The 24,723-nt window shown below is 46.7% G+C and overlaps 1 protein-coding gene across 1 annotated transcript in view; it reads left to right on the top strand.

Annotated features, from left to right (window-relative positions):
* LOC132400104 (piezo-type mechanosensitive ion channel component 2-like) overlaps positions 1 to 24,723 on the top strand; it is a 237,667-nt gene that overhangs the window by 26,021 nt on the left and 186,923 nt on the right. The window contains exons 8-11 of the mRNA XM_059981180.1: positions 7,881 to 7,992; positions 9,002 to 9,183; positions 12,446 to 12,594; positions 13,312 to 13,485. Coding sequence (XP_059837163.1) covers positions 7,881 to 7,992; positions 9,002 to 9,183; positions 12,446 to 12,594; positions 13,312 to 13,485 — 617 coding nt within the window. The remainder of the gene's footprint in view (positions 1 to 7,880; positions 7,993 to 9,001; positions 9,184 to 12,445; positions 12,595 to 13,311; positions 13,486 to 24,723) is intronic.

The raw sequence follows: 24,723 nt of genomic DNA, 5'->3' as shown, positions 1-24,723 counted from the left end.
AGATGAAGTGGGTAATGGAGAAGAAACAGGGTGATAGGGAGTGGAAAGAAATGGGTTAATCAGGAGGAGAGATAAACTGGGACAGAGGGGAGCAGTTTACTGAAATTTGCAGAATTCAATTTTCATGCTATTGGACATAGACTACCCAGGTGGTATATGAGGTGTTCTCCCTCTGGTTTCTGTTTGGGTTCACTCTCCCAGTGGACAAGACTGAGGACAGTTGATTCAGTGTGGGAATGGGGGGCGGGGGAAGAATTAAATGGGCTGGCAACCAGGAGACCCAGACAGCCATGGTGGATAAAATGCAGATCACTCTTCCCTCTAGGCTGTGCAGGTAACTGAAATGGTCCCGTACACGTAGCCTTCATGGCTACACAGCTGTTTTATTTTAAAAAAAGTGAGATGGAGTGTTGAATTGCAGGTCCTCAGCCTGGATGCGCCTGATCTCGCTGATGTAGAAAAAGCCCCATCTGGAGAACTGGATGCAATAAACAGTGTCTAACGGTGAAATGAGCAAAGAGCCCTCTTGTGTCAGGAGACAGAGTAATTCAAAAGTAGTAGCATCCCTTAGAGAAACAGATGACTCTTCCTGAAATATTTTTCCACCCTTGCCAGTCTTGCTTACAGAGGGAAATGGTCTCACCACTGGGTATGTGAAGCCAGTCTGAGGGATCTTCCACAAGATGGGTTCTGTCAATATGATTTCACTTCATTTTGGAATCAGAATGTGAAGGGAAGTCGCTATGTAAGACTGCTGAAGTGACAAAGCTATTCCAGGGTTCAAGATGACCATTACCTCTGAGGCAGTATTAACTGGGAGAAAAAAAATTCTTGACTAGAAAATGGGTTTGTTATTGTTCGAGGTTAACACACCATTTTGCACGATGAAGTAATACAGCACAGGAACAGGCCATTTGGCCCTTTCAGTCCATGTTGACCTCATCTACTACCTAGTTCCATTTACCTACACCTGGACCATATCCTTCCAAACCCCTGCCATTCATGTACCTATCCAAACCTCTCTTTAAATGTTACAATTGAACCTTCATTTACTACTTCTGCAAGCAGCTCATTGCACAGCCCTGTGAGTGGAGAAATTTCCCCTCAGCTTCCTCTTAAATATTTCACCTTTCACCCTTAACCTATGAGCTCTAGTTCTAGTCTCAGCAAACATGAGTCGGGGGGGGGTGGGGGGGGAAATGCCTGTAAGAATTCACTAAGAGTTGCTAATTTCCATTCATGAACTTGGTCATAGAGTCTTCAAACTCCACCTAAATAATGGTTTACACCCTGAAACTTGTGCTAAGGCAGTGTTGTAAGTTCCCCAACAGGATTCGCTGCCACATTTTGTAGATCTAAACAGGCCGAACACAAGGCAGCTATGGCATGAAAGCTGCCATGTTGGTGAGGGTAAATGAGGGAGACGTTGTACGCTCTCCAACTCTCCCATCGTCACTTGTGCCAACAAGATGAACTGCTGGAGAGCCTTCCAGGCTGTGACCTATGACCGCTCCAAAGCCATATTCAAGCTTGCTGATGATACCACCGTTGTGGGCTGAATCAAAGGTGGTGATGAATCAGCATACAGGAGAGAGACTGAGAATTTGACAGTGATGTCATAACAACAACCTCTCACTCAATGTCAGAAAAACCAAGGAACTGATTGCAGACTTCAGGAGAATGAAACCAGAGGTCCATGAGTCAGTCCTCATTGGAGGATCAGAGGTGGAGAGGGTTACCCAGCATGTAAGTGCAATTGTGAAGAAAGCACGGCCACACCTCTCCTTCCTCAGGAGCTGTTGCAGGGATTCCTGACACCTAAAACTTTGTCAAACTTCTGTAAAAGTGCAGTGGAGAGTATATTGAGTGGATCAAGCTTGACATGGAATCACCAATGCCTATGAACAGAAAATCCTAAAAAAGGTAGTGGATTTGGCCCAGTACGTCATGGGTAAAGCCCTTCCAACCATTAAGCACATCTTCATGGAACTCTGTTGTAGAAAGCACCATCCATCATCAGAGATCTCCACCACGCAGGCCATGTTCTTCAGGTAGAAGGTACAGGTGCCTCAGGACTTGCATCACCAGGTTCCAGAGCAGTTACTCCCCCCAACCATCAGGCTCTTGAATAAAATGCATTTACTACGCTCACTTGCCCTATCATTGAGGTGTTCCCACAAACAATTACCCCACTTTAAGGACTCTTTATCTCATATTTTCATTATTTATTGCTGTTTACTTATATTTCCATTTGCAGTTTGTTGTCTTCTGCACTCTGGTTGATCTTTCATTGATCATGTTATAGTTACTATTCTATAGATTTACTGAGTATGCCCACAGCAAAATGATTCTCAGGGTTGTATATGATGACATATATGTACTTTGATAATAAAATTTACTTTGAACTTTTTAAACCTTTGGTAGACAGTGAGTTGTGGGATGATCAGCAAGCCAAAGTTCACAGTGACATCTACTGAAGCACAAACAACTGAACAGAGAGGGAGGGTGGAAAGTATCAATGAATGCAAGAGAGGTTTTGATCAATGACCATCCTCCGTATGGGATCACTGGGATTTCAGCACAATGTGCTCCTTTTTTGTGTAATCATTCAAGTCAAGTTCCAGTTTATTGTCATTGAACTATATATGTATACAGGCAAAAGAAACCTGTTCCTCCAGACCACAGTGCACCCACAAAACAAAATATTACCACAAATAAGTCAATGCAATATAGTTCAAAGAGCATGTAGAGTACAGCACAGGTAGATAATAAACAGTATAGAAAACAGCTTGCTGTCTGAGTGATGAGACCTCTGTGGTGGCAGGGTAGTCGTTAGTCTCACAGCCCGAGGGAAGACTGTGTTACTCAGTCTGGCAGTCCTCATCCTGATGCTCCTGTTCCTCCTTCCTGATGGTAGTGGGTCAAGGAATTGGTGAGATGGATGATAGGGATCCTTGAATGCTTTGGGCTCTTCGTCTACAACACTCCCAGTAAATGTCACAAAAGGGGAGAGGGAGACGCGTGATTATCTTGGCTGTTTTTACTATCCTCTGCAGGGTCTTGTAGTCAGATGCCTTGCAACTTCTGTACCACACAGGGATGCAGCCAGACAGGACACTCATGATGGTGTTCCTGTAGAAAGTTGTTAGAATGGGATTGAGGAGCCTTGCACACCTCATTCTCCTCAGAAAGTATAGACGCTGCTGTGCTTTCTTGACGACTGAAGGGGAGTTGTGGGTCCAGGTTAGATCACCAGTTTTGTGCACACCAAGGAGCTTTGTGCTCTTCACTCTCTCCATGTCAGAGCCATTGATGTGCAATGGAGCATGGACGATTTGCGCCTTCCTAAAGACTACAATAATCTTTTTTGCCTTGTCCACGAGGCGCCTAGGCGCGACTCGAATAGCAGCGGCACTCTCAACGGATACGATTAAATGTTCCCGTTTCAGCCTGTTTCAGCTAAAAAGCACAACTGCTTCAAGCATCAATACAGTCAACAAAGATGTCTTAGTGCATTTAAATGAACTATTGCTGCATAATACCAACGGAAACGACATCAATCGTGGTCGGAAGTGCCCACAGAGGACACCTCGGAGGAAAAGCAGGCGTAGGTCAGGATTACATGTGCGTTTAAGGAAACGGGGTTTTAACCTCCCTATACCAACTATCTTGCTGGTGAAAACGCAGTCTTTGGTGAAAAAATTAATGATCTCAGAGCCGGGGTGCTGATTCAGAGGGACATTAGGACTGCATGTGTCCTTTGTTTCATGGAGTCCAAGTTCACCCCTTCCACACCTGATGCAGCGATTCAGATCAATGAGTTTCTGATATACCGTCAGGGTAGATCTATAGAGTCTCTCAAAAGCAGAGGTGGAGGACTATGCCTCATGATCAACTCTTGGTACACAAATATATCAGTGCTGTCCCAGTTCTGCTCACCAGACCTGGAATGTCTAGCAGTAAAGTGTTGCCCTTTTTACCCACCACAGGAGTTCTCTGGGGTCATTCTGGTAGAGTTTACCTTCCACCTCAGGCCAATGTCGAGCAGGCTTTAGATCTGAGCAATGGGATCAACATGCACAAAACATCACAATCTAACACCTTCACCATTGTTTTGGGAGATTTTAACAAGGCTCGTCTGAAAAAATCACTAAGCAACTACCATCAACAGATTACTTGCAACACCAGAGGAAACAAAACACTGGACCATTGCTACACCATCAAGAATGCTTATCGTGCTATTCCACGCCCTCACTTCGGTAAGTCTGATCACCTGGCTGGACTTCTACTCCCTGAGTGTGGGCAGAGACTGAAGACCGCAGCACCAGCAGTGAGGACCAGGAAGGTTTGGACAAGGGAAGCACAGGAGCACCTACAGGACTGCTTTGAATCGGTGGATTAGACTGTATTCAGGATTTATCTTTCAATCTGGATGAGTATGTTGCAGTTGTTACTGACTTCATTAAAACCTGTGTGGATGAGTGTGTGCCCACAAAGACTTACTGTACATTCCCAAACCAAAAGCCATAAATAGTCAGGAGGTACATTGTCTGCTGAAGTCTAGATCTGTGGTATTCAAGTCTGGCAACCCAGGCCTGTACCAGAAAGCCAGGTATGATTTGTGGAGGGCTATTTCAAGGGTGAAGAGACAATTTCAAATGAGGTTGGAGGTGACATCGGATGCACGACAACTCTGGCAGGGTCTGCAAGACATTACTTCCTACAAAGTGAAACCCAATAGTATGAATGGTGGCGATGCTTCACTACCAGATGAACTCAACACCTTCTATGCACGCTTTGAAAGGGAAAACACAACCACAGCTGTGATGATCCCGGCTGCACCTGATGACCCTGTGATCTCCATCTCAGAGGCCAATGTTAGGCTGTCTTTAAAGCGAGGAGGAAGGTCCCGCTGGAGTACCTGGTAAGGCTCTGAAAACCTGTGCCAGTCAACTAGCAGGAGCATTCAGAGACATTTTCAACCTCTTACTGCTACGGGCAGAAGTTCCCACTTGTTTCAAAAAGGCAACAATTATGCCAGTACCTAAGAAGAACAACCTGAGCTGCCTTAACAACTATCACCCAGTAGCACTCGCATCGACAGTGATGAAATGCTTTGAGAGGTTGTCATGACTAGACTGAACTCCTGCCTCAGCAAGAACCTGAACACACTGCAATTTGCCCATCACCACAATAGGTTAATGTCAGTTGCAATCTCAATGGCTCTCCACACAGCTTTAGACCACCTGGACAACACAAACACCTATGTCAGGATGCTGTTCATCGACTATAGCTCAGCATTTAATACCATCATTCCCACAATCCTGATAGAGAAGTTGCAGAACCTGGGCCTCTGTACCTCTTTCTGCAACTGGATCCTCGACTGCCTAACCGGAAGACCACAGTCTGTGCGGATTGGTGATAACATATCCTCCTCGCTGATGATGAACGCTGGCACACCTCAGGGGTGTGTGCTTAGCCCACTGCTCTACTCTCTGTATACACATGACTGTGTGGCTAAGCATAGCTCAAATACCATCTATAAATTTGCTGATGATAGAACCATTGTTGGTAGAATCTCAGGTGGCGACGAGAGAGCGTACAAAAGTGAGTTATGCCAACTAGTGGAGTGGTGCCGCAGCAACAACCATGACACTCAGCGTCAGTAAGACAAAAGAGCTGATTGTGGACTTCAGGGAGGGTAAGGCGAAGGAACACATACCAATCCTCATGGAGGGATCAGAAGTGGAGAGCGTGAGCAGCTTCAAATTCCTAGGTGTCAAGATCTCTGAGGATCTAACCTGGTCCCAACATATTGATATAGTTATAAAGAAGGCAAGACAGCAGCTATATTCATTAGGAGTTTGAAGAGATTTGGCATGTCAACAAATACATTCAAAAACTTCTATAGTTGTACCGTGGAGAGCATTCTGACAGGCTGCATCACTGTCTGGTATGGAGGGGCTACTCCACAGGACCGAAAGAAGCTGCAGAAAGTTGTAAATCTAGTCAGCTCCATCTTGGGTTCTAGCCTATAAAGTACCCAGGACATCTTTAGGAAGCGGTGTCTCAGAAAGGCAGTGTCCATTATTAAAGACCTCCAGCACCCAGGGCATGCCCTTTTCTCACTGTTACCATCAGGTAGGAGGTACAGAAGCCTGAAGGCACACATTCAGCGATTCAGGAACAACTTCTTCCCGTCCACCATCTGATTCCTAAATGGACATTGAAGCTTTGGACACTACCTCACTTTTTAAAAAATATACAGTATTTCTGTTTTTGCACTTTTTAAAAATCTATTCAATATATGTAATTGATTTACTTGTTTATTATTATTGTTTTATTTATTTTTTTCTCTCTGCTAGATTATATATTGCGTTGAACTGCTGCTGCTAAGTTAACAAATTTCACATGCTGGTGATAATAAACCTGATTCTGTTTCTGACTCAGACTGTTGTTCTCACACTATTTGTTGTTCTCTCTACCTCCTCTCTGTATGCTGACTCATTGTTGCTGATGTGACCAGCTACTGTTGTATCATTAGAGAACTTGATGGTGCTTGAGCTGGATCTGGCAGTGCGGTCGTGAATCAGCAGTGTGAACAGCAGCGGGCTGAGCACACAGCCCTTGGGTGTGGGCAGCACCAGTGCTCAACGTTATGGAGCTTGGAGATATTCAACAAGAGTTGTGGGTTGCAAATCTGAGATCCAGTTTATGTTGGGATAGACAGAGATGTGGGTTTAGTAAGCAGTGATGTGTCATGTGTGGGATAACAATAACGTGTCAGTGTATGTCAGGCACTTTGCTTTCATTTGGATTCATTCACCAGCTTGATCTAGCCCAGGTTAAGTTGCTTTTATGTGCCACTTGCATTGTGCTGACCAATCCAGTGTCCAGGTTGCTGCTTTAAGAAGGGGGCAGGGACAGAAGGGAACAGCAACGACTGCTGGCCTCTGAAACAAGGAGTGTTGCAATCATCCCTGGTAGCACAGTGTGTAACCAGTCTTGTCCCATCTCTGTCAAGCAAAGCAGGGTTGGTAGGAGTCAGAATCTTGCAAATAATTGCAAAACATCATCCACAATACCACATCTTTCCCATCCACACTCTGTTTGTCAATGTATATCAGGTTTTGAACTGCAGGGTTCCTATTGCTTTGGGATGTGCTCAAATTATGAGAAAGAATAGGGAATTGTCCTTTGTTATTGGCTGGTTGCAGTGTAGGGTTAAACAGTAAACACTTGTTCTCCTCTTTATCTGATGATCGATTCTAAAGATTTGCAATGAACACAAATAATGAAAAACAACGGGTGGATTGAACAGGGTGCTAGACTCTGGCTGAAATAAACCTATAACTGATGCCACACTTGGGTTGCCGGAGCAACACCTCACAATCCTGTCTGTGTATCCTCCAGCCTGATGTGGCATAATCATCGATTTCTCTACCATCCAGTAACTTCTCCACCATCCTGTAACTTCTCCTTCCCCGTCCTGGTTCCCCTCTTGCCTCACCTGCCTATCACCTCCCTCTTGTGCTGTTTTCCTTCCCTTTCTCCTGTGGTCCACTCCTCTCTCTCCTATCACATCCCTTCTTCAGCCCTTTACTTCCACTTATCATCTCCCAGCTGCTCATTTCATACCCACTGACCTTTCCCCTCACCGAGTTTCACCTACTGCCTGCCGGCTTGTACTCCATCTCCTCCCCCACCTTTTTAATCTGGCTCCTTCACCCTTCCTCTCCAGACCTGGTCTCATCCTGAAACGTAGACTGTTCATTTCCCTCCGCCGCTGCTGCCTGACCTGCTGAGCTTCTCCGGCATGCTTTGTGTGTTGCTATTGCTGTGGGGTTTAGTTACTGACGCTTGGCTATTCTCTGTAACAGATCTTCTACACGTTAATGTTCTGGCTCTTGCTGCACCAGCACTTGGTCGAGAAGGAGGAAATGAGTAAAAGGAACCAGGGCTCACTCAGTGAAGTCAGAGTTCAGGGAACAGGTGAGGAAGCTCCTTCCTTCATCAGTGTAGCCACAAACATGGCCTGTGTGAGAACTGACTTCTTTCAGCTCCTTCTCCTGTATTAAATGGATGTCACTTTTCAATGGTGAGGTATAACCTTGGGCTGAATCACAATTGTTACCCCTTTAGCAGAGTTAGCCCCATCAGTTCCAACTCTTCATCTGAATCATAGGGTTATTAAGCAGAGAAAGAGGCCATTCAGCCCACTCTTCCTGCTGTAACTCTGGAAAAGGCCGAACAGTGAGAACCATTGCCCTGCTTGTCAGCATCACTTTTCCCATTTCCTTTTCCTTTTTCAAGTGTTTCCCCAAATCTCTTTGAAAGATTTATTGAATCTGCTTCCATCACCCGTGCTTGAAGCAGTAACTCATCAGTGTGAGCAAAATTGTTCCCATCTCTTTTTACTGACGATCTCAAACCCACGTTCCACAGTTACCACAAGGACCAGATTTTCCTTATTCTCTCAAAGTTACCTGTGCTTCACAGCACATGTAATAAATTTACTCTAAAAGCTCTCCGATCTTAGGAGAAAGAGTTCAGCCCTGCTCTTGCCGAATGGGAGAGACTAGAATTTCTATTTATTTGTTTTTAATTTTTTATAGGGATAGAGCGCAGAGTAGGCCCTCTGGCCTATCAAAGCATGCTGCCCAGTAATCCTCTGATTTAATCCTAACTTAACCACGAGACAATTCACAGTGACCAATTAACCTACCAACAGGTACGCCTTTGGACTGTGGGAGGAAACCCATGCGGTCCCAGGGAGAACGTACAAACTCCTTACAGGCAGCGGCCTGTTCAGTTCCAGGAATTGAACACAGGTATCCGGTACTGTAAAGCGCTGTGCTAACTACCATGCTACTGTGCCATCCATGATGGGAGAGAGTCTCAGGTTTCTACCCGCAATGTGTGTGTAAGTTTCAGCATTGACTTGTAGCAAACCCGCCTGCAGCAAATATGCTACCTTTTGTTTTTCTGCTTGTCTCTGCAGAAGGTACACAGAAGGATGTGACACTGATGACAATGGTCGGAAGTGTTGTTAAGGGATTATTGATAAAATACTGGATCTGTTTCTGCACAGCCATGTTCTTCATCGTTAGCTTCAATGGCAGAGTCGTGGTCTACAAGATCCTCTACATCAAGCTGTTTCTTTTCTGCGTGGCTTTATATCAGGTACGTCCATACTCAGCACCTCTTCCTAACACACAAGTGAAAGGTGCCGGCTCACTCCAGTCACAATGGTGGTCAGATCAGACTTCTCAAACAATAAAACCTATTCCCAGACCATAGAGCCACGCGCTCAGACCATTCCTGGAATATTGATTACAAACACCGAGACCAAGAACTTAACCAATACCTGGCTTGATGGGTTATTATAATCGATTCAATACAACTCCGGTCATTGTTAGATTGGTATAAATCAATCATTCACAAAGAATGCTGAGGACATAGTTACTGGGTTACCAAGGATATAGACACTTACATAATGCTTCAGTAACTCAGCAGGTCAGGCTACATGTATGGAAAGGAATAAAAGTGAGTAATTAAGAAAGGGAAGATAGATTATGAAAATTATTCTGGCTTCTTCACCCTTCCTCTCCAGACTTGGTCACATAATATAAAAATGGATAGTAATTTTTTAATGTGTATAAAGTGAAAAATGATGGCCAAGGTGAATGTAGGTCCCTTGGAGGATGAGAAGGGGGAATTAATATTGGGCATGAGGAAATGGCCAAGGCTTTGAATGACAATTTTGTGTCAGTCTTCTTGGTGGAGGGCATGTCTAACATGCCAAAGAGAGATGATATGGATACAATGGGAGGTGAGGACCTCAATACAATAGTTATCACTAAAGAGGTAGTGATGAGCAAACTTGTGGGCCTAAAGATAGACAAGTCCCCTGGTCCTGATGGAATGAATCCTGGGGTACTGAAAGAAATAGCAGAGATTACAGTAGAGGCATTAGTGATAATTTACCAAAATTCTCTGAACTCTGGATTGGAAAAAGATGAATGTCATGCCACTGTTCAATAAAGATGTAGGTAAAAGGTCAATTAGTTTAACATCTGTAGTTAGGAAAATGCTTGAAGCTATCATTAAAGAAGAAATAGCGAGGCAGATGCAACATGGATTCAGCAAAGGCCAGTCGTGTTTGACTAATTTATTGGAGTTCTTTGAGGATATAATGAGTGCAGTGGACACAGGGGAACAGGTGGATGTTATTTACTTGGATTTCCAGAAGGCCTTCGTGCCACATAAAAGTCTTATCCATAATGAAACACTCCGGTTTCCTCGGCTGTGTAAGTCTAGGGAAGACGATCTCCAGCCCCGCCAAATGCGTGAGATTGAGGCGTGAGCCCCCCCCCCCCACCCCAAACCCCCTGCTTGTGTGGATGCTGTGTAATTCACTACCCTGTTACAAATTAATGCCACAAAATAACAGACAGTACACTGCATATGATTGAAGAAATTATATTTATGAATCTTAACTGAAGGGTTAGTAAAGAATAACAAAAAAAGCCCATTCTAATTAAACAGTCAAATGTGCACAAATTGGAGCTCATCTTGAACTTCCCTGTCACTCACAGGCCGGGCCCTCGGTCAGCGTGAAAGCATGCACCACCTTCCGATCGTCGCTTGGAATCCATCTCAAACAAACAGGTCTCCCACTGATCGTATGTTACCACAGCTTCTCCCCAGTGTCTTCTCTCTTCATCTCCTCTCGACCAAAAGTCAAGGACCAACCTTCTTGTATAAGACCATAAGACATAGGAGCCGGATTAGACCAATTGGCCCATCGAGTCACTCACCAAGAGAAACTTCCCACTAATTGGATGGCACACATTTCACATCTTCATCAATAACCCAAACAGGCTGAACGCAGAACAAACAGCTCTTAGAGCTGCTGAATGAAACACCTTCAGCACAACAATAAAGATGTGAACCAGGGCATTACAATAAGATAAGGATGCATAGAGTTGGGGTGATGTATTAGCATGGATGGAGAACTGGTTAACAAACAGAAAGCAGAGAGTTGGGATACATGGGTGTTACTCTGGTTGGTAATCAGTGGTGACCAGTGTGCCACAGGGGTCAGTGCTGGGCCCACAACTGTTCACGATATACATTAACGATCTGGAAGAGGGGACCGAGTGTAGTGTATCTAAGTTTGCTGATGATACTAAATTGAGTGGAAAAGCAAATTGTGCAGAAGATGCAGAGAGTCTGCAGAGATATATAGATAGATTAACTGAGTGGACAAGGGTCTGGCAGATGGAGTACAATGTTGGCAAATGTGAGGTCACCCACTTTGGAAGGAAAAATGGAAGATCAGATTATTATTTAAATGGCAAAAAATTGCAGGATGCTGCAATGCAGAGGGACTTGGGAGTGTTTGTGCATGAATCACAAAAGGTTGGTTTGCAAGTGCAGCAGGCTGTCAAGAAGGCAAATGGAATGTTGGTCTTCATTGCTAGAAGGAGTGAATTTAAAAGCAGGAGGGTTATGCTGCAACTGTATAGGGTACTGGGTGAGGCCAAATCAAGAGTATTGCATGCAGTTCTGGTCTCCTTCCTTGAGGAAGGATATACTGGCTTTGGAGGCGTTGCAGAGGAGGTTCACCAGGTTGATTCCAGAAATATGGGGATTAGACTAAGAGCAGAGATTGAGTTGCCTGGGACTGTACTTGCAGGAATTCAGAAGGATGAGAGGAGATCTTATAGAAGCATATAAAATTATGAATGAGATAGATGAGATAGAGGCAGGAAAGTTGTTTTCACTGGTAGGTGAGACTAGAACTAGGGGACATAGCCTCAAGATTCAGGGAAGCAAATTTAGGAGGGAGATGAGGAGGAACTGCTTTTCCCAAAGTATGGCGAGTCTATGGAATTCTCTGTCCAATGAAGCAGTGGAGGCTGCCTCATTAAATATACTTAAGATAAGGTTGGATAGATCTTTGCATAGTAGGGAAATTAAGAGATATGGGAAAAGGCAGGTAGGTGGAGATGAGTCCATGGCCATATTAGCCATGATCTTATTGAATGATAGGGCAGGCTCGATGGGCCGGATGGCCGACTCCTGCTCCTGTTTCTTATGTTCTTATGAGTCGATTTTTCGGGCCTTCATTGGAGTCTTATTCTGAAATGTCAATTCTACTTTGTGTTCTATGGATGCTGCCTGACCTGCTGAGTTCCTCCAGCATTCTGCATGTGTTAATCTGGATCTCCAGCACCTGCAGAATCTCTTGTGTTTCTAGACACAGGCAGTAAACCCAGCCATAGGGGGGAGAAGTTACTAAGTGAGACTGTAGTGGAAGTGGATAGCATCAACGGTGACACAGTCATGGTTTGGGGATGGAGAGGGAGGTGAGGAGTGTTAGTGAGGGATGAATTGAACAGCTCACCCACTGTAATTTATTCCCTCATATGCGTGACAGATCCATTATGACTGGTGGCGCCGGATCCTGAGGTACTTCTGGATTACTGTTGTGTCTTATTCAATGGCAGTGCTCATCGCTATCTACACATACCAGTTTAAGACAGTATCCTGGCTCTTTCAGCAGACAGTGGGAATGTCTGAGGACAGGTAGGGGACTAATCTTCCTTTTTCTTATGCATGAAGTTGGTATTGAAGTAGTTCAGTTCAGGTGCTCAGTCCTTTTCTGCTAAGATTCCCCGAAAGCTTTTCCCCTTCCTCTGCTCTCTTTAGCAGTTAAGATCCATCTACCTTTTTGGTTAACCCTTGGGCCGTTGCTAGATCTTCTTTCAGTAAAAACCTTAATGGTCATTGAAGTGCTGACTGTCAGGTGTTTTATAAATGTACTGAAGAGAGCTTGCACATTGGTGACTACAGTGATCTGTCCCATCGCAGCCTCACGGGTGGTGTGGGTGGTGTTGGACTGGTGAGGTGGAATGAGTGTCCAGGCACTAGACCCCCACCTCATCAGACTGAGACCACCGATGCTGGGATCCAGAACAGCAACAACCTGCTGGTGGGTCGAGCAGCACCTGTGGGTTGGATGGAGAGGAATGAACTGTCATTGCTTTGGGTCAAAGCTGCAACCTGGAGTCCAGCAGAGGCTCCCTGTTGGTTTCAGAGTCTGTGCCATGTCTGATAATGAGGAAGTACTCCACCAGGCACTCAGCAGGATTTAGAGACCTAACTCGACTCCATTCCACAGCTTGCTCATGAACACCAGCACGTTGACTTTGCATCTCTGAAGCATCTTCAGCTTGGCATGTGTTGGCCAGGAAGGGTTTGAACTGTTGTCGAGAAACGTGAGTCCTGTCCTTCCATTTTCAGTTTAAAGGACCTGGGGTTGGAGCAGTATGATACAGCCGAGCTGTTTGCAAGTATCCTTCTTCCTTCAGCCTTCCTCCTGGCCTGCATCCTCCAACTTCATTACTTCCACAATCCATTTCTCAGCCTGACTGATTTAAGGCATGTCAGCCCCAGCCAAGATAACGTCATCTGCAGGTACTGTACATCTTTTCAGATCTTCACTTGTGTATTGGCAATTGCTTTATTGTTCTTACATGCATTGAGGTACAGTGAAAAGTACAGTCGGCCCTCCTTATGCACGGGTTCAACCAACCGTGGATCAGGAAAACCCGGAAGTTCTCTCTCCAGCACTTGTCATTTGAGCATGTACAGACTATTTTTTCTTGTCATTATTCCCTAAACAATACAGTATAACAACTACTTACATAGCATTTACATTGTATTAGGTATTATAAGTAATCTAGAGATGATTTTAAAGTACAGGCAGTCCCCGGGTTATGAACGAGTTTCATTCCTGAGTCCGTCTTTAAGTCGAATTTGAAGTCGGAACAGGAACATCTGGTATTATTTAGCGTCAGTTAGTCAAACGTTTGTCTTCGTATATAGTATATATTTTACCTTTCTATGCATATAAAACACTTAAGAAACATATGTATTCCATTAATTAAACCACTGTGTTGCTTAGTAATAATTATAGCTTTCATTGGGGCAGGGCCTTTCACACACTCCATTAAAATTGTTCCAATCATTGACCGACTGTAGCCTAACGCTTTTCCAATGACCGATGGTGTTTCACCTCTCTCCGATCGCTTTATTACTTCCACCTTATTTTCAATCATGATCGTGATTATTTTCGTGAACAGAAACACTGCAGATTCAGAGCTGCTCCGCCCGGTCATAATGTCCACCGCACAGAGACGTGTTAAATAAAGTCCGGGGTTCCGCTGGGTCCTAAAGATCACCGTACTGAGCTAGGTTAAAAAGGGACTTGAACATCCGCTTTTTTTGGTATCACTGGGGTGGGGGTCCCGGAACCAATTCTCCACGGATAAGGAGAGCTGACTGTATTGTTTTGCATGCCATCCGCTTCATTATACCTTATCAGTACATTGAGGTAGCACAAAGGGGGAAACAATAACAGAACGCAGAATGAAGTGTCCAGTTACAGAGAAATTGCCTGGAGGCAGACAACAAGGTGCAAGGCCATGACGAGGTAGATTGTGAGGTCAGGAGTCCACCTTGTACAAAATATGGTATTGTGATGACCCATTTCCTGGCACATCCGAACCGGCTCACAATTAGATAGCCTACGGGGGTTTGCGAGCACAGAGCTTTGGAGCCTCTGCGCCACGGGGGGAGGTTGAGGGAGGCTTAAAAGTGAGGCTGAGGATTTCGAGTAAAGTTTTTTCCTTCGACTGCAGTTACTGACTCCGTGTCGTAATTTTAGCGCTGCGTGTAGCACACCGCTACAATTGGTGACCCCGACGGTCCAAACGATTTTTGGACCAGAAATGACCGACGCCACCTCTGTTCATGCGGTTTCGTTGAAACTGCCGGGTTTCTGGACACAGCGACCGAACCTATGGTTCCAGCAAGCCGAAGCCCAATTCCACGTTCGCCAGATCACCTCAGAAGACACCCGCTACTACTACGTGGTGAGCTCCCTCGACCAGGACACAGCGGCCCAGGTCGCGGAGTTCGTACAGTCGCCCCCGGCAGACGGCAAGTACACGGAATTCAAAGCCCTGCTCCTCAGGACTTTCGGACTCTCACGGCGCGAGCGGGCTGCCCGTTTACTGCACCTGGATGGTTTGGGCGACAGACCTCCATCGGCTTTAATGAATGAGATGTTGTCTCTCGCCGACGGACACACACCCTGCCTCATGTTTGAGCAGGCATTCCTGGAGCAGCTGCCCGAGGACATATGCCTGCTGCTGTCCGGGCGGACTTGCTGTGGAACGCCAAAAAGGTGAGCCCCGTCCATCGCACAGATCTCCCAGCCACGCTCCCAGCAGCAAACCAGTCCAGGCCCAGCCGCAGAGCCCGCCAACCCCCGGCCCAAGGAACACTGGTGCTTCTACCACCAGCGGTGGGGCGCAGAAGCCCGCCGTTGTCGCCCGCCCTGCAAGTTCCCGGGAAACGCCAGGGCCAGCCGCCGCTGATGGCTACGGCGGCTGACCATTGGGATAGCCTCCTGTATGTGTGGGATAGAAGGTCGGGACGCCGGTTTTTGGTCGATACTGGTGCCGAGATCAGCGTTTTACCTCCGATGAGTTACAACACCCGCAGCAGGGCACCGGGTCCCCCCCTGAGGGCCGTGAATGGCAGCACAGTAAGGACCTATGGCACCCGTCAGGTGCAGCTACAGTTCGGCTCCAGCCAGTTCACGTGGGACTTTACACTGGCCGCCGTAGCCCAACCGCTTCTGGGAGCGGATTTTTTGCGGGCTCACAGCCTACTGGTCGACCTGCCAGGAAGAGACTGGTACATGCCGAGACCTTTCAGATGTTCTCCCTGGGTGTAGCCCAGTTGCCAGCCCCTCACCTCGGCTCCATCACGCTGTCCGACAACGACTTCACCAGGGTCCTGGCTGATCGCCCATCGGTTCTGGCACCGCAGTTCACGGCAGCCATGCCCCGACACGGCGTACAGCACCACATCCCGACCCAGGGACCACCCCTCCACGCCCGCGCTCGGCGGCTTCCCCCGGACAAGCTCCGACTGGCGAAGGAGGAGTTCCAGAGGATGGAGGAATTGGGGATTATCCGGCGGTCCGACAGCCCATGGGCCTCCCCCCTGCACATGGTGCCCAAAGCGACGGGAGACTGGAGACCGTGCGGCGACTACCGCAGGCTGAACGAGGCTACAACACCGGACCGCTACCCTGTGCCGCACATTCAGGACTTTGCAGCAAACCTGCACGGCGCACGGATCTTCTCCAAGGTAGACCTCGTCCGAGGGTACCATCAAATCCCGATGCATCCTGACAACGTCCGCAAAACGGCTCTCATCACCCCGTTTGGCCTTTTCGAGTTCCTCCGCATGCCGTTCGGCCTGAAGAATGCCGCACAGACGTTCCAGCGGTTAATGGACGCGGTGGGACGGGACCTGGACTTTGCGTTCATCTATTTGGACGACATCCTCATAGCCAGCAGCAGTTGTCAGGAGCATCTGTCCCACCTCCGTCAACTCTGCGCCCGACTGAGTGAGTACGGTCTTACAATCAACCCCGCCAAATGCCAGTTCGGACTCGATACCATTGACTTCCTGGGCCACAGGATTACTAAAGACGGGGCAACCCCTCTGCCCGCTAAGGTAGATGCAGTCCGCCACTTCCCCCGACCCACCACGATCAAAGGCCTTCAGGAATTCGTAGGTATGGTCAATTTCTGCCACCGCTTCCTCCCTTCAGCAGCCCGGATCATGCGCCCCCTGTTCGCCCTGATGTCAGGTCCGAGCAAGGACATTACCTGGGACGAGGAGTCCGCCGCCGCTTTCGTTCAAATGAAGGAAGCTTTGGCGAACGCCGCAATGCTAGTACATCCCAGAATGGACGCCCCTACCGCCCTCACAGTGGACGCATCTAACACGGCAGTCGGTGGGGTGCTGGAGCAACTCATCGCAGGTCGCTGGCAACCCCTGGCGTTTTTCAGCAAACACCTGCGGCCACCCGAGCTCAAGTACAGTGCTTTCGACCGGGAACTGTTGGCGCTCTACCTGGCAATCCGGCATTTCAGGTACTTCCTAGAAGGTCGGCCCTTCACCGCGTTCACGGACCACAAACCGCTTACCTTTGCGTTTACGAAAGCGTCCGACCCTGGTCGTCCCGCCAGCAACGCCACCTGTCCTACATCTCTGAATACACGACGGATGTCCGGCACGTCTCGGGTAAGGACAATGTAGTGGTGGATGCGCTCTCTCGCCCTACCGTTCATGCCCTTTCCCAAGGGGTAGACTTTGAGGCGCTGGCGGAGGCACAGCAGGCGGATGAGGAGATTCCGAGTTACAGAACCGCAGTCTCCGGTTTGCAGCTCCAGGACCTCCCCGTAGTCCCGGGTGAGACCCTACTCTGTGACGTCGCCACTGGCCAGCCCCGTCCCGTCGTCCCGACAGCCTGGCGGCGCTGTGTTTTCGACTCCATTCATAACTTGGCGCATCTCTCCATGGTTTCCAGCAGGTTCGTTTGGCACGGACTCCGCAAACAGGTCAGTGAATGGGCCAGAACGTGCATGCACTGCCAGACGGCCAAGGTGCAGCGGCACACCAAAGCCCCACCGCAGCAGTTCCATCCCGCCCACCGGCGTTTCAACCTCATTCATGTGGATATCGTGGGCCCCCTGCCAGTGTCGCACAGAGCGGGGCACCTCCTGACTATCGTGGACCGGTTCACAAGATGGTCAGAGGCAATCCTGCTCACCAACAGCACCTCCGAATCTTGTGCCCGGGCACTGATCGCCACCTGGGTATCCCGCTTTGGTGTACCAGCCCACATTACCTCCGACAGAGGCGCCCAGTTCACCTCCAGCCTGTGGTCAGCTATGGCCAGCCTTTTGGGGACTCAGCTGCACCACATAACTGCCTACCACCCACAGTCGAACGGGCTAGTGGAGCGTTTCCACCGTCACCTGAAGTCGGCCCTCATGGCCCGCCTGCGAGGAGCCAACTGGGCGGACGAGCTTCCCTGGGTCCTACTCGGCATCCGCACAGCGCCCAAGGACGACCTGCACGCCTCATCGGCCGAGTTGGTATACGGCGCGCCCCTGGTCGTCCCAGGGGAGTCCCTACCAGCCCCACGGGGGCAGGAGGAAGATCCCGCAGCAGTCCTGGGCAGACTACGCGAGAAGCTCGGTAACCTGGCCCCCATACCCACTTCACAGCACGGGCGGAACCCGACCTGCGGACCCAAAGACCTGCAGAACTGTAAGTTTGTGTTTGTACGAAGGGGCGGGCATCGGCCACCGGCCACCGCTGCAGCGGCAGCGGCCATACGAGGGGCCGTTTATGGTGCTCCGGAACAATGGGTCCACGTTCGTGCTGGACGTTGGGGGAAAAGAGGAGGTTTTCACGGTGGACCGCCTCAAACCGGCCCATGTGGACCTGGCACAACCGGCCGAGTTTCCGGCACCTTGGCGCAGAGGCCGACCTCCCAAGCAGGTTCTGGCCCAGACTGTGGACATTGGGGGGTGTATCGCCGGTTCCGGGGGGGGGGGGGTTATGTGGCGACCCATTTCCTGGTACATCCGAACCGGCTCACAATTAGATAGCCTACAGGGGTTTGCGAGCACAGAGTTTTGGAGCCTCTGCGCCACGGGGGGCAAGTTGAGGGAGGCTTAAAAGTGAGGCTGAGGATTTCGAATAAAGTTTTTTCCTTCGACTGCAGTTACTGACTCCGTGTCGTAATTTTAGCGCTGCGTGTAGCACACCGCTACAGTATGGTACAACACTGTAGCGTAATGTTATTACAGTGCCACTGATCGCCAACTGGGGTTCCCGCTGCTTCCTGCAAGGAGTTTGCACGTTCTCTCCATGACCACGTGGGCTCCCTCTGGGTGCTCCAGCTTCCTCCCACATTACAAAACACTACGGTTGGGGTTAGTGAGTTGTGGGCACGTGATGTTGGCCCAGAGGTACTTGTGGGCTGCCCAACGCAACCCTTGCTGATTTGATTTGACGCAAGCAAAGCATTTCACTTTATGTCTCAATATATGTGCGATAAATAGAGCTAATCTTAAAAAATAAAAAGGTCCATTCAATAGTCAGTGGGAGAGAAGCTATCCCTGAATCTAATGGTGAATGTTTTTTGGGCTTTTCTGCCTCTTAGGAGGAATCTTTGAATAAACTGGCTCCTTTTCCAAGGCAAGAGAAAGTGCAGAGTCCATGGAGAGGAGGGTTGTTTTGGGGTTGTACTGAGCTGTGTCCATGACTCTCTACGACTTCCTATGGTTTTGGGTAGGGCAGTTACCATACCAAGTCTTGATGCATCCATATTGGTAATGGTCAATGGATACATGCTACATTTCTTTGGGCTCTGGAGGAACTAAAGATGCAAATGTGCTTTCTTAGCTATGGTGTCCATAAGTTTGGACCAGGATGGGCTATTGGTGATGTTTACACTTAGGAACTTGAAGCTGTTAGCCTGCTCTACCTCAACACGATTGACACATCTTCATATTTGCTCAGTTAGACAGTAGGGATGCCAGGCTGGATCGTGGAATGCTCCTCTTGCAGGACATGGGAAGGTAGGGAGATGACCAGTGTACCTGACAACTACACCTGTGAGAAATGCATCCAGCCACAACTTCAAGTTATTTGCATTAAGGAGTTGGAGGTGAAACTGAATGAACTCCAGATTATTCGAGAGGCTGGGCGAATGATAGAGGTAGTTACACCCAAGCTGCCTGACGCAAGAAATTGGGTGACAGTCAGGAAAGGAAAAGGGGTTACACAGTCATCCTTTGCTTATCCCCCTCAACCACAGGTGTACCACTTTGAACACTTGGGTGAGATGACCTAGCTGAGGATGTTTCTGGCACTGAGTCTGACTCTGTGACTCAGGAGAGAAGGGGGGAGAAGAGGCGAGCTATGGTGATAGGAGAGTCATTAGTTAGGGGAACAGAAAGGAGGTTCTGTGGATGAGAAAGAGATTACCGGCTGGTATGTTGCCCCTGGGTGCCAGCATCCAAGGCAGCTCAGATCAAGTAAGTGGGAGAGTGAGCAGCTAGAGGTCGTGGTCCATGTAGCAATCAATGACATAGATAGGAAGAGTTGGGAGGTTCTGCAAATGGAGTTCAAAGAGTTACGTGCAAAGTTAAAGGGAAGGACATCCAGGGCTGTAATCTCAGGATTGCTGCCCATACCCTAGTGAGCCTAGAAATAGGAAGGTCATGCTGTTTAACACATGGCTGAGGAGTTCGTGTAGGAGTGAGGGCATCAGATATTTGGATAATTGTTTTCTTTTCCAGGGAAGGTGAGATCTATTCAGAAAAGATGATTTGCACCTGAACTGGAGAGGGACTAATATCCTAGCGGGAAGGTTTGCTAGTACTGCAGTGGGGAGGGGCGAAGGGTTAAACTCGAGTTGCAAGGGATGAGAACCAAAGTGCCAGAGCAGATAGTGGAGAGGTTGTGGAGACATGTTGGTAAGGCCTCAATCAAAGTCAGGAATCAAAAGATTGAGCACGGTGTGACTGATGTCCTGAGATGCGTATATTTCAATGCAAGAAGTATCATAGGAAAAGCAGATGAGCTCAGGGCCTGGACTAACACATGGGATTATGATATCATAGCCATTAGTGAGACTTGGTTGCAGGAGGGGCAGGTCTGGCAGCTCAATATTCTATTGTTTTAGATGTCACAGCACAGGAGGGATTAAAGGAAGAGGGGTGATGTTACTAGTCAGGGAAAATGTCACAGCAGTGCCTGTCAGGGTAGACTGGAGAAGTTGTTTAGTGAGGCTTTATAGGTGGAACTGAGGAATAAGAAAGGTCTGACCGTGTTAATGGGGCTATATTCCAGACCACCTAACAGATCGCAGGATTTAGAGGAACAAATTTGTATAGAGATTGCAGTCTGTTGCAAGAAACATGAGGTTGTTACAGTAGGTGATTTTAACTTTCTACATATTGACTAGGACTCCCATTTCCATAAAAGGACAAAGTAGGATAAAGTTTGTCAAACGGGTTGAGGAAAATTTCCTTTATACGTAGAAGTCCCAATGAGAGAGTGTGTGATACTTGATCTGCTGTTATGGAATGAGGCAGGGCAGGTGACAGAAGCTTGTGTAGGGGAACACTTTACATCTAGTGATCAAAATGCCTTAGTTTTTAGATAGGTCTGGTCTGTGGGTTGAGATTCTAAGTTGGAGAAAGACCAGTTTTGATGGCATCAGAAAGGATCTGGCAAGTGTGGATGGGGACAGGCTGCTTTCTGGCAAAGGTGTACATGGTAGGTGGGAGGCCTTCAGAAGTGAAATTCTGAGAGTACAAAGCCTGTATGTGACTTTCAGAATAAAAGGTAAACATAACAGGTTTAGGTAACCTTGGCTTTCAAGAGATATTGAGGCTCTGGTTAAGAAAAAAAAGGAGGTGCATTGCAGGTACAGGCAGGTAGGAACAAATGGAGTGCTTATGGAGTATAAGAAATACAAGAGAACACTTAAGAAAGAGATCAGGAGGGCTAAAAGAAGGCATGAGGTTGCCCTAGCAGACAAGGTGAAGGAGAATCCCAAGGGATTCTACAGATATGTTAAGAGCGAAAGGATTGCAAGTTATGTTCCTTCTAAGCTGTGCATGTGTGCATACACACACAACCAGCGCACAAAGGAAATTAATGTGCACACAAAAGGTTAGTTACCTAAAATAATGTAGTAATTAATAACTATATGTATTGAAAATAATCTTTTAGCTAATTGTTTCTGTTAACTAGTTTGTCAGTTTTTCAAATACAACAATGCATGTCACTAATTTATGTCACCTCACCTTTCCTGTTCCGGTTTGTACAGCTGCATCACGGCGGCAGCCATCTTTGGCGGACAATGTTCATATCGTAAAGTTTACAAAGATCTGTTTCAAATTCTGTGGATAGCTTACTAGGTGTTTATTGAAAAAAATATTGATTCACTATGTCGAATTCGAAAGGAGCGAAGGGTGTGAAGCGCAAAAGAACTGCAAATTTGTTTAAAGTTGAATGGCTTAACAAAATAGTAGAAACTGCTACACCGCAAGCTCATGAGGTCATGAAAGTGCAGCTACGAGAAATATTTATGTATGATTTGCAAACTGGAGTTACCTGTTTGTATTGTCGTGGTGCGAAAGTTGCTGGAGAATTTGCTAGTGGAAAGATGTGAGATGATATTTGGAAACTTGACTTTTTAAAGCATCATTTGGCAAGTAAATCGCATTTGGACGGTGTACAAAAGCTCAGGCAACAGAACCCATCAATACTTGTTACAGGTGTGCTACACTTGTTACATTTAGAAGAAAGGTTTCCTGAAGATAAGGTACAAGAATGGTCAGCTTTTGATTTCTCCAGAATTGTAGATTGTGACTTCACATTTGGCGATGAACAAGTTAATGCCTTATGTATAAAATATCATTATTTGCTAGCTGAAAATACTGTAATAGTTAAACAGTTTAATGATTTCAAATCTTCCGTGCAAGAAAAAAATTAAATCCAAACTGATTTCAAACTTCGCTCAAATGGTGGCATTTGTACTTCAAAATGATCAGTTTTGCGACCTCGCACAGTTGATGGACATTGGGGGAACCTTTCTTGCATCTAGTGCGGACTGTGAGTGAGGTTTTAACCTAATGAATCAACTCAAAAACAAGCTGAGAAACCGTTTAGGCGAATGTCATTTGGATATGTCAATGAGAATCAAAAGCTGTCCATTGGATGGAAGTTCTATTAGTCTAGATAGAGTTTACAAAGAATAGGTAAATGCCAAAGACAGGAGAGAGAAAAAAATAACTGTGACTTAAAATATATGTATTATTTTGTTGTTATTCTGTGCAGTTTTATGTCAAATATTTTGTAAACCTACATAAACTGTGCCATGTGTGTTCAGTGTGCACATACTTTTGTCGCAGGAAAAAAATTTGCACAAAGTAAGATTTTTGCGCACACTGACTATTAAAAATTAGAGGGAACATTGGCTGCAAGGGACAAAATGGTCCTTTGGAAGATCAGAATGGTGATCCATGTGTGGAGCCAAGAGATGGGGGAGATCTTAAATGGATTTTTTGCTCTTGTGTTTACTCAGGAGGTGAGCACAGAGTCAACAGAAGTGAGGCAAAGTAGCATCAAGTTCATGAACCCTGCACAGATTACAGAGGAGGATATGTTTGCTGTCTTGAGGCAAATTAGGGAGGATAAATCCCCAGGACCTGACAAGGTGTTCCTTTGGACCCTGTAGGGGGCAAGTGCAGAAATTGCAGGGGCCCCAGCCGAGATATTAAAATCATCCTTAGAGACAGGTGAGATATTGAAGGATTGGAGGATAGCCAATGTTGTACTGCTGCTTAAGAAAGGCTCTAAAAATGAACCAGGAAATTAAAGGCCAGTGAGCCTGATATCAGTGGTGGGAAATTTATTGGAAGGTATTCTAAGTGACCAGATAAACAAGTACAGGTGGCCCCTGTTTTTCGAACGTTCGCTTTACGACAGCTTGCTGTTACAAAAGACCTACATTAGTACCTGTTTTTGCTAACCAAAGAGGATTTTCACTTTTACGAAAAAAAAGACTCCTGCTATATACGTGTGGTTACTCCGAGAAAGACTCTTATGACGGTGAAGCCTTGTGCGAGCAGTTGTGTGCGTATGTGTGTATGTGCGTGCGCATGTACGTGCTGATTTTTTTATCCCCAAATTGATCTTGGCTTGCTGTCTTCCCAATTTTGATAAGTGAAACTATACCGTACGTACAATATTTCTACTTTATATAAGCTGTATATTTATCATATCATTCCTGCTTTTACTATATACTTGTGTTATTTTAGGTTTTATGTGTTATTTGGCTTGACTTGGTAGGTTATTTTTTGGGTCTGATAACGCTCAAAAATTTTTCCCATATAAATTAAGGGTAATTGCATCTTTGCTTTACGACATTTCGGCTTATAAATGTTTTCATAGGAACGCTCTACCTTCAGATAGCGGGGGAAACCTATATTTGGATAGGCATGGACTGATTTGGGATAGTCAGCAAGGCTTCCTACATGATAGATCATGTCTAACCAATCTCACAGATGAAGTTACCTGGAGAGTTGATGAAGGCAAGTCAGCGGATGTTGACTACATAGACTTCAGCAAGGTATTTGGGCAAGGTGCCACATGGGAAGTTGGTCAAGAAGTTTCAATCACTTGGCCATCAAAATGAGGTATTAAATTTGTCAGAAAAGCCAGAGAGTGGTAGTAGAGGGTTGCCTCTCTGACTGGAGGCCTGTGACTAGTGGTGTGCCACAGGGATCAGTGCTGGGTCCTTTGTTGTCTGTCATTTATAACAATGATCTGGATGATAATGTGCTCAACTGGATCAGCAAACTTGCGGATGACACCAAGACTCAGGGTGTAGTGGGCAGTGAGGGAGATTATCAGGGACTGGTGTCATTGGTGGAGCGGTGGTTGGGGCAGGTACAAATACAGGATTTTAAAAAACATTTTTATAGATGTATGAATAGGAAAGGGAAAAAGGACACAAGCCAAATGTAGGAAATTGGGATTAGTGTAGATGGGCATCTTGGTTAGCAAGGACGAGTTGGGCTGAAGGACATGTTCTATGGCTCTGTGGCACTCTAAAAGTTGACTATCGCTTTGCCTCCATAAACAGATGAGTTCTTACAGCAGCTTTCAGTTTGTACATTAGATGCGCCAGGGTCATTGGTATTTGATTGTAGAGTAGAGTATGAGGAAGCCCTTGAAAGGATGATTTAAATGCTG

Source organism: Hypanus sabinus, chromosome 9, assembly GCF_030144855.1.
Source record: "Hypanus sabinus isolate sHypSab1 chromosome 9, sHypSab1.hap1, whole genome shotgun sequence".
Lineage (NCBI taxonomy): Eukaryota > Metazoa > Chordata > Chondrichthyes > Myliobatiformes > Dasyatidae > Hypanus > Hypanus sabinus.
The sequence above is the reverse complement of the archived record's forward strand: the minus strand, read 5'-3'. Positions and strand labels throughout refer to the sequence as shown.